Consider the following 13,687-nt stretch of genomic DNA (forward strand, 5'->3'; position numbering starts at 1 on the left):
CAAAAGAAGAAGTAGAAGAAGACCTGAGTATAGTCAGGGTGCCGTTGTCTAGCCTGTAGAGGTCTGTGCATCCTTCCAGGGATATGCCTCCCCAGACCATCCCTGACCCACCATCATACCACTCATCCTGAATGTGTCAGAGCTGTGATTTCATTATGCATTAATGTGATGTCTGGTTTTTCTCTGCTTAGTCTTTGTTTTACTGCTTTCTCTTTTCTGTCACTTGGGTGCTTGGTGGTGGGCGGTTGTCCTTCTGTTTTCCATGCCCTGTTGTGGATCTTTCCTGCACACCTGTTTCCTATTACCTGCTCGTCACACCTTGTACTTAAGCCTCTCTTTTCTCTTACTTCCCTGCCCATTCATTGTGCTTTACGCCTTCCTTTCATATCCCCTTTTTCTTGTATTTCTCTCGACCTGTTTTCCTCGCTCCAGTTTTTTTGCCTGCCTGCCTCTTTTTCGGACAAAGCCTTAGCTTTATGTCTTTGATACTGCTGCTGTTTTTGGTCTGCCTCCTTGTGTACCGAACCCAGTTTTGTGAACCAGTAAAACCCTTTAACTGATTCTCGTCTGAGTCTGAGTTAAGTATTTGTGTCCAGCCATTTTGTACCAAAGGATCTGATAGAATGATGTTGCAGGCAGCATAATGTCGTCCACAGCGACTCCAGACCCTTTCACATCTGTCACATGTGCTCAGGTGGATCCTGCTCTCATCAGTGAAAAGCACAGGGTGCCAATGGCGGACCTGCCAATTCTTGTGCTCTATGGCAGATGCCAATCAAGCTCCATGGTGCTGACCAGTGAGCACAGGGTCCACTACAGGATGTCGGACCCTAAGGCCACCTTCATGAAGTCTGGTTCTGATTGTTTGGTCAGAGACATTCACACCAGTGGCCTCTTGGAGGTCATTTTGTAGGACTCTGGCAGTGCTCACCCTTTTCCTCTTTGCACAAAAGAGCAGATACTGGTCCTGCTGGGTTAAGGACCTTCCATGGCTTTGTCCAGCTCTCCTAGAATAACTGCTTGTCTCCTGGAATTTCCTCCATGCTCTTGAGACTGTGGTGGGAGACACAGCAAACCTTCTGCCAATGGTACATATTAATGTACCATCCTGGAGGAGTTGGACTACCTATGCAACCTGTGTAGGGTCCAGGTACCGTACCATGCTACCAGTAGTGAAAATGACCCTAGCCAAAAGCAAAACTAGTGAAAAATCAGTCAGAAAAGATAAGGAGGGAAAAATGTCAGTGGCCTCCACTTGCAAAACCATCCCTTTTTGGGGTGTCATCTCAACAGGTATAGAGGAGGATTTTATTTCACCAACACATCAAATCTAGGTGTTATGTGTCGGACGCGGTCGGAGCACCGACCCAGCGTTTGACAGGACCCAGCATAAAATAAGCAGAGCACAGTTCAAAAGATAACAGAATTTAATAATCATAGTGAGTTTAGTGATAAACAACCAAAAATGTCCACGGTCTGGTGAAAACACGGCGCGCTCTCAGCAGCGCAAACGGTCCGGAGCCACAGCAGTTCGGACCCAGGGACTCCGCCGACACCCCCAGGTGGCCGCGACAAACCAAGTCTGTGAAGAAAGAAAACATGAGGTGAGTCCAACACTCTCCACCCAGAGAGACACAGCTCAAAGGTGCACACAATCAGCAAACACTTCCTGGCTTAAATATATATCAGCTTCTCACCCTGCAGGCACGGAACAACTCAGTTCAAATCTCCACTGCAGCAGAAGCTGATTAGACAATTAGCATAACGTGACAGCTCAATAACACAAGGTGTGAGGGACACCAAATCCACTGTCATTACTTCATAAAAGTCACCAAAACCAAATTACCTCAGGAAGTGTGCTGAAGAGCGTGAGACCTCACCCAATCCTCCTTCACAGACTGTGGCGTCAAACCTGGAGCGGTCTCTGCGTCCGTAATGGTGAGATTGTTCTCCCGACGCCGATCTCACACGTCTGCTCACAAGGTCGAGTCTCTGGCAATCACACACTGTGCATTCAAGGTTTAAGTGCAGCAATCTCTGATCAAGACAGAATACACCACAGCTGTGAGCTGTGATGACCTGCACGTGAAAAGAAGCCTCAGGTGTTCAGGGTGAGGTCCTAATACTCAGCCACTCAGTCCTGAATGCATACCACCTGGTGGGAGAAACAGAAAACAAAAACCAAGCCAGCCAAACACCCCAGCACATAACACTAGGCTTGCATCTCAGATGTACCTTCTGGCAAATTGTAGCTGAACTTTCAGGTCTTCTTTTTAATAAAACCCTCCTCTATACGGCTTCATCATGAAGCTGTATAACTGGGGATACAAAATGCAAAACATGCACTATGCACAGTTTCTCCAGTCACAGCCACAGAAGTCTATAACTTCTTCTGGGTTGTCTGGGTGTCTTGGTGTCTCTCCTCACTCTTCTCCTTCTTGCACAGTCACTTAGTTTTTGAGAACTGTCTACTCCATGCAGATTTACCATAGAGTGTCATACTGTTTGCATTTCTTCATAACTGATGTAAATAATATTTCAGCGACCATGGCCAAGGCCAAAATAATAATGGGTTACATGCAGTGTTAGCAAGATATGTGTTGCCCAGAGCTGTGAAAAATGCTGAATTAATAAATTTAATGCAGGTGAGTGCAGGAGCCTCAGATGGTCTTGCTGGTTTGGAAATGGCAGCAGAAATACAGAAAGTGATTTTGGTCTAAAAGAGACTATAAAATGACTTCCTTTGAATCTAGGTAGTTGGAGCTGTCTGTGGTACTGAAACCTTCTCTGTGTGTGAGTCACAACACGGTACATTTTCCATTTCTCGCTGCTCCACCCACACCTGCGTGAGCTCACCAGATAATTATCCCCCTCATTAGCTAAATCTGGTGTGTTTGCTCCATCAAGAACTGAGACACAAAGTCTGGACTGACTGTTGATACTGTGGGTGGAGCTGGGACACATAGAAAGTGACCACTGTCCTCTGGAGCATGACTGAAGTTCTTTTCCTTCAGCACTGAGTCACACAAAGAGTAAAATGCAGGCCTGTGATCTATTTCATAACAAACAGAAAAAGCTCAGTCCCACCTTAACCAACTCCTCCAGCTGACTTTGGTTGACACAGGAATGTCTGGACAAGAACTCCAGCTTCTGGGACAGAATAGTCATACGCTGAGTACTAGGAAAGAGAGCAAGGAGAAAGCAAGAAAGAAAAGCAGAGATGTAGGTACTGTAAGCACAAAGTGTTTCTCTAGTTTGACATATACATCTTCTTTTATGCATATTCCAAACCTCAGTTTTGCTCTGACATTAAAATAAAATCTGTATTCATAGACTCATTTGATACTGTGTGAGTAGTAAATATGTAAAATCCAGTTAGTCAGAGAGATGAAGAAAGCAGACAGGAGTACAAGCAGATGCAGTGTAAGGTGAAAAGAGAAGTGGCAAAGGCTAAGCAAAAGGCATATAGAGAGTTGTACATGAGGTTTAAACACTAAAGAAGGAGAAACAGACTTGTACTGATTGGCCAAACAGAGGGACCGAGCTGGAAAGGATGTGCAGCAGGTTAGGGTGATAAAGGATGCAGATGATAATATGCTGACATGCAAGGAGAGTGTGTTGAGAAGGTGGAGGGAATATTTTGAGGAGCTGATGAATGAAGAAAATGAGATAGAAAAGGCTGGATGATGTGGAGAAAGTAAATCAGGAAGTACAAGGGATGCCAAACTGAGCAAAACTGAAGATGCCATATGAATGGTAAACCAGAAGATCAAATTTAACATCACACTCCTTGGATAAAGAAAAGTTTGAGACATTATTTTGCAATATATACACATACCATAGCAATTTACTTGTATAGTGCTTTTCAATTACAAACATTGACTTGATGAAGTCCATTCCAATTCACTGAATTTAAGAAAACATACCCACATGGCTATTTCGTATTTGCTTGGAAAATATACAGTGCATCCAGAAAGTATTAAGAAAAGATAGTTTTTATTGTTTTTTAAACACTTGTTTGGTTTTTATTTCATTTTTCCTTTAACCTTTTTAACCATCCACACCCGCCAAGTATCCTCTCCATGTCTAGTGTTCAACTAAAGAGTTTATGCCACACACGTCACATCAAGTGTTCACTCCAACTCTTCGTACCACAACAGCTGTCTACATCACATCTGGTCTCCACGTACAGTCATGTTTTCTCAAAAACAAACAAAAGGTTTCTTCATGTGAGCATTCTTGCATTTGGGTTCAGTTTTACTGCTTAACCTTGACAGTATTGTCATGATCTAAGTGGCTTGTTGGGTTTATTATTATGATATTGCACTAAAATCAAAACTGCTTTGGACAAACAGAGAGAATCAACCAGCTTACCTCTCGTAAGGCTGTTCCAGAGACATGAAGACGGCTGCTCCTGCCACCAGGTACAGAACGACCAAAAGAAAGATGGCTGTCACTGTCTTCCATTTCATCACCGTGGAGACCACCTACAACACTTCAAGTAATCAATCAACCAGCAACCACACAGGTATCAGTGAACACAGGAAACATACACAAATTAAATTTGGTAATGATCACAATTATATTGAAAGGGCATCTCAGAAAAATGCAGGAAGATTTCTTTGTGCTGTGGAACAACAGCATATTCTGGATTGTTGTTTTCTTTCTCACCTCACTTGCCTCTTGGGGCTTCAGTGTAATTGGCTTTGTGGAGAAGGAGAGACGGGGCTTGGAGTTATGAGTGGCCGATTTAGGGTCCAATAAGTCTGGAGCTGCCACTGTCAGGGAGAATGAGAAATGACTTCTGGTGTGTAACACAGTATGTTTGCTGTCAGAGGACACATGAAGAGGTGCATGAAGACTGATAATTGCAGTAATATGTTTGTTCCTGTTCGAACATTTCTCACATATTTTTCCTGGCTTCCATCTTTCCTTGTAGCTATTCTGGAAAGAAAATGCACACTAGATGGTCACTCAATAAATTGTGTACCTCAGCCAAGACACAACCTTTAACCACATTAAACCCAACCTATATTTCAACCTGGAAACAGAATATTGCCACTAGATTTATGACTTTCACTGGATTCACACATCACAATACTGATCTCTATATACAGTAGTGTTCTGAATAATAGTAGTGCTATGTGACTAAAAAGATTAATCCAGGTTTTGAATATATTTCTTATTGTTACATGGGAAACAAGGTACCAGTAGATTCAGTAGATTCTCACAAATCAAGCTTGGCTGATGTAATCACACGTGATTCAAATCCATATGGTTTTTTAAAAAAATAATAAGGTTGGATACTTTTCTCACAGACCTCGTATATATATATATATATATATATATATATATATATATATATATATATATATATATATATATATATGTATATCTGTGTGTTCGAGGAGGCTTGGCACAGAAGGTAGATGGAAGCAAATGCGGACTCACAGATACGAAGATTGGATTATCTGGGATACTTGCAAGAGGTTCGGTATACAGGATTACAGTCAGCATGGTGGAGGCATCAGGCAGGTAACAAACTGAGGCGAGGTCCAAAACCCGAGCAGAGTTCAAACACATGGCATACAGGAGTATAAAAGGCAGAGGCTGAGTCAAAAAACGAGCAAAGTTCAGGGATACAGCAAGGTGGAGATCAGAAAACACAAGCAAAGTCAAAATGCTACTAAGCAAATAGGACCAAGGCGTATGGCTGGAATGTGAAATAAATTTGACAAACTGGCAATAAGGGACAGTGAGGGCTTAAATAATGGGCAGGGTAATCAGGGCGTGTATGTGGAACAGGTGTAGTAGTGTCTTGAGGGCGTATTAAAAGCGGTCTTCCATTCATCGCCTTGCTTTATACGAACCAAATTATATGCATTGCGGAGGTCAAGTTTTGTGAATATTTAAGCTCCTTCTAAGAGCTCAAAAGCAGACGCAATGAGTGGCAGCGGATATCGGTTCTTTACTGTAATGTCATTGAGCCCCCGGTAATCAATACATGGGCCGGAGGGATTTGTCCTTCTTTTCTACAAAAAAGAACCCCGCTCCTGCAGGTGATGATGACGGTCTAATCAAACCAGCAGCAAGAGATTCTTGAACGTACGCATTCATGGTGTTGCATTCAGGGGCCGACAGAGAAAAGAGCTACCCTTGGGGTGGGCTAGCCCCGGGGAGGAGTTCTATAGCACAATCGTATAAAAGTCAGAAGAGACGCACAGGTTGCAGATCGGCGACCCCACTCCGCTGTAGCCCACGCCAAAGTACAACCGGTCAGGTGAGTGATCACGTAAGCTATCTTCGCCCTGTCAGATGGGAACTTACATGACATGAGCTCATAGTTTAATTCACACTGAGTAATGAAAGGTGTGATGTCAGGGACTCGCATGAAAAGCGTTCAGGCAGCGACAGCAGATTGCAGCATTCAGGTTCAGGTACCGAAGCCGGTGAAGCCATTGACGGTCCTGAAGGTGGCACACTGGTGCTGCCAGTGGCTGGAACAGTAGAATCCTGATGATTTAACACAGACAGTAATTGTCCAATCAGGGTGCTCACCAATTCCATGAATGAGTTCTGACATTTAGCGAGGTCGCTAAACCGGGAAGAGAGTTCTGTGAGATGATCCTGTTGCTGTGCGAGCTGCTTACTGTGGTAATGTACCGCCAGCTGAAACAGGTTAGAGCCGGCTGTGTCCATCATTGGACAGTTTGTACTATCAGGCTGGATGGTCTGGAATTGCAGGAAACAAATGCACGGCTCAGACAAACAGCTCTGTTTTTTAGTTTTTACTATTGAGGATAGCGGTGGTCGGTACACGAGTAAGCAGTCCAGAAAAAACAGTACAAACAACATCAGGCAAACAGGTGTGGTCGAAGCAACAGGCTGGAGGTCAGATAAACACAAAGAGGCAGGCAGGACTGTGGAACGCAGCAACAGAGCTGGAATGTGGGCACAAGGCACGACAAACTGGTGGGGAACAAACACACCCAATGAGCTTAAATAACCGCAGGTGGTAATCAGCAAATCAGGAACAGGTGTGCATGGAAAGCACCAGAACTAGGGCATGGCCAAAGAGAGAGAGAGAGAAACACCCATCACCAAGATCCAAGGGGGAGAGACAAGAGAAAGAAAGACAGGCAGACCCAAGCAGAAAAACCCCAGCAAGAGAAGAAACCAACCGAACCCACTGAAATGCAAACAGAACAAAAGAACAAAATAAAACAGAACACCAAGCAAAACTCAAACCTTGACGTGTGTTAATTGTTTGTAATTGTGCTTTTGCACAAGCCCTCAATGTTAATTTCCTCATATAAATCTTCTCTCCATGCCTCCAGCTTTTTTATAGATGACTCAGAAGACTCATCTACCAGCAGGTTATATAAATTAGATATTAAACCCCTCCCTAAACAGTCCTTAATCATTACTCTTTCTACTGTAGACACATGGGGGAGCAGCAACGACTGATTTTGTTGTGTTCTAATGAAATGTCTCAATTGTAAATTCTTGTAGAAATGGCTTTGTGGTATACTATATTTATCAACAGTTTCTTCAAATGACATCAAATGTTTACTGTCAGAATGATACAAGTCTCCAATTTTCTGCAGTCTCTTTGCAACCCACATTTTAAACCCTTTGTCAAGTTTCCCGGGGAGAAAAAGGTCATTTCCACATATCGGGCTAAAGACAGAGAGAGTTGTATTGTCCTTCAGGTATATTTTAGCTTGATGCCACACATTTATCATATTTCTAACAATAGGATTTTTGTATTTTTTTAAAGTTTTTTAATTGTAGCCAAGTACAGATAACTGGGAAGAGGTATATTTAATAGATTATCTTCCATTTCCCTCCATAAGGGGGTGGTGTTCTTTGTGAAATAGAACATCAGAGTACTTAATTGTGCTGCCAAATAATACCAATATAAGTTGGGGCATTTAAGACCCCCTCTATCATATGGCAAATACAGCAGAGATAGTCACAGCCTGGGGCGTCTGTTCCATAAAAATCTACTAAAAAGCTTCTTTAGATGATTGAATAGATTGCTTGGAGGTGGCAATGGAATATTTTGAAATAAATACAATAGTTTAGGGAGAATATTCATTTTCAAAGTATTAATTTAGCCTTTTAGTGACATTGATATAGATGCTCGATGATTTTACATATCTGAGATGTTGTCTACCACTGGAATATAGTTGGTTTCAACAATATTTTCTTGACCTGGTACAATTTTAATTCCCAAATAAGTAAAGAAATCAACAACTTTAAACTGTGCAGCTTCCTCAGGTGGGTTTTTCCTTTCATTCTGGCTTAAAAACATCATTGCGGTTTTCGAATTATTTACCTTATAACCTGGGATATTTCCAAAGGCCTTTATTTGATCCAACAGACCTGGGACAGATGTTTTAATATCTAAGAAAGATAATGACATCATCCGCATACATAGCCAAATGGAATTCTTGCTGTGCTATGGTTATTCCTAAAATATTTTTATGATTCTTTATTGCAAGTGCGTTCACCACCTGCAGAGGGGGCCATGGGGGTCGGGTGCAGAGAGGATTGAGTGGCGGTCAAGGGCGGGTGGCCCGGCAGCCCGGTCCATGCTCACAGCCCCTGGCTGTTGGGACGTGGAATGTCACCTCGCTGGGGTGGAAGGAGCCTGAGCTTGTGCGGGAGGTTGAGAGATACCGACTAGAGATAGTCAGGCTCACCTCCACTCACAGCTTGTGCTCTGGTACCCAACTCCTGGAGAGGGGCTGGACGCTTCATTTTTCTGGCGTTGCCCATGGGGAGAGGTGGAGAGCTGGGGTCGCATTGCTTATTGCTCCCCAGCTCAGTCGCCATGTGTTGGAGTTTACTCCAGTGAACAAGAGGGTCGCATCCCTACGCCTTTGGGTCGGGGACAGGTCTCTCACCGTTGTCTCGGCCTACGGGCCGAGTGGCAGTGCAGAGTACCCAACCTTCTTGGAGTCCATGGGAGGAGTACTAGATAGCGCTCTGACTGGGGACTCCATTGTTCTCCTGGGGGATTTCAACGCCCACATGGGCGGGGACAGTGAGACCTGGAGGGGGATGATCGGGAAGCACGGCCTCCCCGATCTGAGCCAGAGTAGTGTTCAGTTGTTGGACTTCTGTGCTAGTCACAGTTTGTCCATCACAAACACCATGTTCGAGCACAAGGGTGTCCATAAGTGCACGTGGCACCAGGACACCCTGAGCCGGAGGTCGATGATCGACTTTGTAATCGTATCATCTGACCTTCGGCCATGTTTTGAAGGCAGGACTGCATTGTCGTTATATTAGGATGCAGTACTTAGTCTGACCACTAGGTGGCGTGGCCGTTTTAAGAGCAGAGAACAGTGCACGGAGTTATTCAGTGTTACCTGTGCATCAGAGGTGGTTGCATGTCCCCTCAGCAATAGGTTGTTTGTTATTGTGTGCGTCCTTGAGATAGGTGGGTGTCTTTATGGGTGTCATTGTTGGGTTCAGTGTGCTATGCGAATGATTTAGGTCATTCTGGGGTGTGTAATCTGTGTTTTTACTTATGTTAGCTTTAGCACTAATGCTAAGCTATTCTCCGTTTTCTCCGTGTGCCTTTTGATATTATTTTGACATAGTTTTGGGGGTTTCTGACGTGTAAGTTGATTTATGTATAGAAGTAGTAATTATGTACGTTTATGATTGTTTTGGGATGTATATGAGTGTTGTTTGTTTTATTATTAACTAACAGCCCATTAGTAGTGGAGGCTTTGAGGCCTACCCCCTTTTCAAATGGCCGTAAAGTGCCTGAACTTTATTATTATTGGGTTAGAGTTTTATTATTATATTCTTGCATTACCATTAGAATGTTTTGTGATGTTATTATATCATTTATGTACAGACTGTAATATTCTGTTTATTTCTTTGTTTACAGAACCACACACATACACATGCATATATCCTGTAACAAACTACAATAAATACAGTCAAGATTCATCCAGCTTCATCCTTGCATTCTGACTGATGCACACTCCGCGATCACACCTCTACTGAACCAGACACAGTAGTAAACCTCCATAACAAATTGTGGTCCTTCGAGCCGGATAGGTGATTACGGAGTGAAGATGGAGTACGATCCTCAGAGAGGTGGTGCCCGTCCACGGAGGCCAGTGCGGCCGCCAGGATGGATGAGAGATTATGAGGGATACACAGCGCCACCTTCAGCACAAGAGCAGCACAGAGTCAGAGAGGGATTTGCCGACCAGACGCCACTCCCTCCACACATGGGCCATTTCCAGGACACAAGTCTCACATTTCCTGGTCATAGGGGAGCACCGGTTCCACATGAGTTCATGAGCATCGTGAAGCAGCTACAGGAGGACAACAGACGTCTTCAGCTTGTTGTCACAGATATGAGGAGACAGATGGACCGTGGTGCTTCCTCCACAAGCCGGCTACAGGCACAAGCACCTAGCTTTGATGACACAGCCAATGACACGTGGCTCTCCACGCAATAAGCCATCCAGACTTCTCTCCACCAGGGGCAGAATTACTACCTGCAGCACAATGAGGCACTGAGGAGCCAGAGGATTGGCCACTGCCTTCACCTCCAGTCTCTTTTCTGAGTGACTTTCCTGATCCTCCACATGTTCAGTTTGCTCCACCCCCCCTCGGCCACCAGCCATTGCTCAAGAGCTCAGCGAGCGTCCACAGGAGTTACAGGTTCAACGTACCGCAGCTGTAGCTACCAGCCTCTCCCCTGCAGCCCACACTGTAGCCACTAGTGTGGACAATAACATCCCGTCTCCACATCTAGTGTCCACTCCCACTCTGCCCACCACCAGAGAGAAGACCTACAGAGGTCCCACACCCTCAATCCCAGAGTTCACACAAGCTGATCCCAGACAGTTTGCTCGATTGAGGCTTGCTTTAGACAACATTCTCCCATCTGACGCAACACAGAGATTTAAGTACCAGGTGTTGTGTGACCACCTCAGATTTGAAGAAGCTCTCCTGATTGCTGATTCGTACAGTAACTCTGCCAGCCCATACACAGACACCATGGCCTCTCTCATCAAGCACTTTGGCCAGCCACACCACCTGTCATTACAGAGAATAGCCGAGCTGATGGATGATCCCAATGTTCGCTCCAATGACACAGCAGGTTTCCGGAAGTTTGCACTGCGAGTCCGGGCATTAGTAGGCATGCTGGAGCAGTTTGGTCAAGATGGTCGTGTAGAGCTGCAGTGTGGATCACATGTGGCCAGACTCACTAGGAAGCTACCTCAAGAGCTACGTGCCGCCTTCCGTCGCTACCTCTATCCCCAGCATAGTGGTGTGCCCTCACTGAGACACTTTGCAGAGTGGCTGGAGTATGAGCTGGTCATTCAAGAAGGTGGAGATAGATTGGATAGAGCCGAGGAGCGCATGAGAGACAGAAGTAACTCTAAGAGAGATAAGAGAGCTACCAAGAGGTCAACTACAGTACTGCTTGGTGTCACAACAGACAACACTCCCCAAGAGACACTGGTCCCTCCCACTCCAGAGGGTCAAGACAAGCCCAGAGCATACTGCCCTTACTGCACTAACACCCTGCATTTCCTAGATCAGTGTGTCAACTTCAAGCAGCTGTCTAAGGAGCAGAAGACCAGCTGGATTAAGTCGAACAACCGCTGCTGGCGTTGTGGGCGGGGCCAACTTAAAGTGCAATGCAAGACATGCAGAGGTAAGCATCTTGAAGCCCTGCATGAAGTCAATATGAGAGCTGCCGCAGCCCCACCAGTTAACCAGAGGACTGCTGAGCTTGAACCCAAGGTGTCCACAGATGTTCTGTATCTAGATGGGAGAACAGGGTGCAACCAGGTCCTCCTTAAGATTAGCAAAGTCCTGCTGCGGAATGGTGAGCACACTCTCGAGACATTCGCTATACTTGACGACAGATCTGAGAGGACTATCCTGCTCCAAGAGGCCACCCAGAGACTACAGTTAAAGGGGACCCCTGATAGTCTCTCACTGCGCACTGTGAGACAAGGAGTGAGAACATTACATGGCGCATCAGTTAAAGTTAAGGTATCGCCAGCTAATCAGCCAAGTAAGACATTCACCATTGAACGTGCCTTCACTGCAGATGACCTAGGCTTAGCTGAGCACTCTTACCCTGTGGCAGCACTTCAGCAGAAGTATAGACATTTGCGAAAGCTACCGCTACAGTCATTCACTAATGCCCAACTACTGCTGTTAATTGGCTCTGACTGTCCACACTTAATCACACCCATCCAACCCGTGCATGCAGTTAAAACCAGGCTGGGTTGGGCACTACAAGGACCTGTCACTTCTATTCGGCAGCATAGCCAGCCTCAGCAATGCCTGTTTCTCTCCACTGCCTCCCCCCAGACAGAGCTCTTCAATCATGTGGAGAAGTTATGGCAACTTGACGTTCTGCCTTACAGAAACGAGAAGGTGGTCACGTGGTCCCTGAAAGAGAAGCACGCTATGAGTCTTTTGGAAGCCAAGACCACCCAAGTGCAAGTAAACGGTGTGAACAGATATGCCACTCCCCTTCTGCGAGTCAACAATATGCCTACACTGTCCGTGACACCAGAAGCAGTCCTCCCCAGTCTGCGCAGTACTGAGAGACGCCTCATTAAAGATCCAGAGAGAGCAGCAGCTTACAGGGCAGAGATTACTAAATTGGTGGCAGCAGGCTATGTTACAGAAGTCGGTGATGATCAGGTGAGGGCCTCTACTGAATCCTGGTTCATCCCTCACCATATGGTCACACACAATGGAAAGAACGGCATTGTGTTTAACTGCTCCTTCACTTACAAAAACCAGAATCTGAACAAGCTGCTGCTGCCCGGCCCCAATCTAGGCGCCTCCCTCCTTGGTGTCCTGCTTCGTTTTAGAGAGCATGCCATTGCCGTCACCAACGACATCAAGGGGATGTTCCACCAAGTGAGTCTGCTGCCCAAAGATCGGCCCCTGTTGCGCTTCCTCTGGCGCGACCTCCAGAGAGACACTCCCCCCAAAGTATATGAGTGGCAAGTGCTTCCATTTTGGACTACATGTTCACCATGCTGCGCCATCTACGCCCTCCAGACACATGTCCATGACCATTGTCAAGTGGGGAATGACCTGTGCTCCCCCACTGAGCAGCATTTCTATGTGGATAATTGGTTGCAGAGCTTCTCCTCCACAGACGTGGCCAAAGACACTATGGACAAGCTAAGTGAGCTGTTGAAAGATGGAGGATTTGAGCTGCGACAGTGGGCCAGCAGCAAACCAGACCTTGTCAGCCATTTCCCTAAGGAGCTGCGATCAGAGAGCAGCGAGCAATGGCTCAACCACACTGACATGGACCCTCAAGAGCTCACTTTGGGTCTCTGCTGGTTGTGCCACTCCGACACCCTGCGCTATAAGTCCAAGCACTTTGAGAGCAGCCCTCCCACCATGAGGAACATTTACAGAGTACTGGCCAGGCAATACGACCCCCTAGGGTTCCTCATCCCATTCACCACAAGAGCCAAAGTACTCGTCCAGCAGCTGTGGGACAAGAAACGTGAGTGGGACGACCCCTTGCTGCCAGGTGACCTTCTCAATTCTTGGCAACAGTGGGAAGCAGAGCTGCAAGGAATGGACAAGATCAGTCTGTCACGTTGCTATGTCAGCCCAGCCCTGGACAGTTCTGAATCCGAGAGAGGTGCACATATTT

The 13,687-nt window shown here is 45.7% G+C and overlaps 1 protein-coding gene across 2 annotated transcripts in view; it reads right to left on the reverse strand.

The window, feature by feature from the left end:
* LOC117525767 (potassium channel subfamily K member 2-like) overlaps positions 1–13,687 on the reverse strand; it is a 123,937-nt gene that overhangs the window by 41,564 nt on the left and 68,686 nt on the right. The window contains exons 2-4 of one of the 2 annotated variants that reach the window (XM_034187709.1): positions 4,672–4,778; positions 4,375–4,487; positions 3,088–3,178 (exon numbers count right to left, since the gene is read on the reverse strand). In XM_034187709.1, the coding sequence (XP_034043600.1) occupies positions 3,088–3,178; positions 4,375–4,487; positions 4,672–4,778 (311 nt within the window). The remainder of the gene's footprint in view (positions 1–3,087; positions 3,179–4,374; positions 4,488–4,671; positions 4,779–13,687) is intronic. The other variant, XM_034187717.1, reaches the window with a different exon arrangement.

Source organism: Thalassophryne amazonica, chromosome 2, assembly GCF_902500255.1.
Source record: "Thalassophryne amazonica chromosome 2, fThaAma1.1, whole genome shotgun sequence".
Taxonomy (NCBI): Eukaryota; Metazoa; Chordata; class Actinopteri; order Batrachoidiformes; family Batrachoididae; genus Thalassophryne; species Thalassophryne amazonica.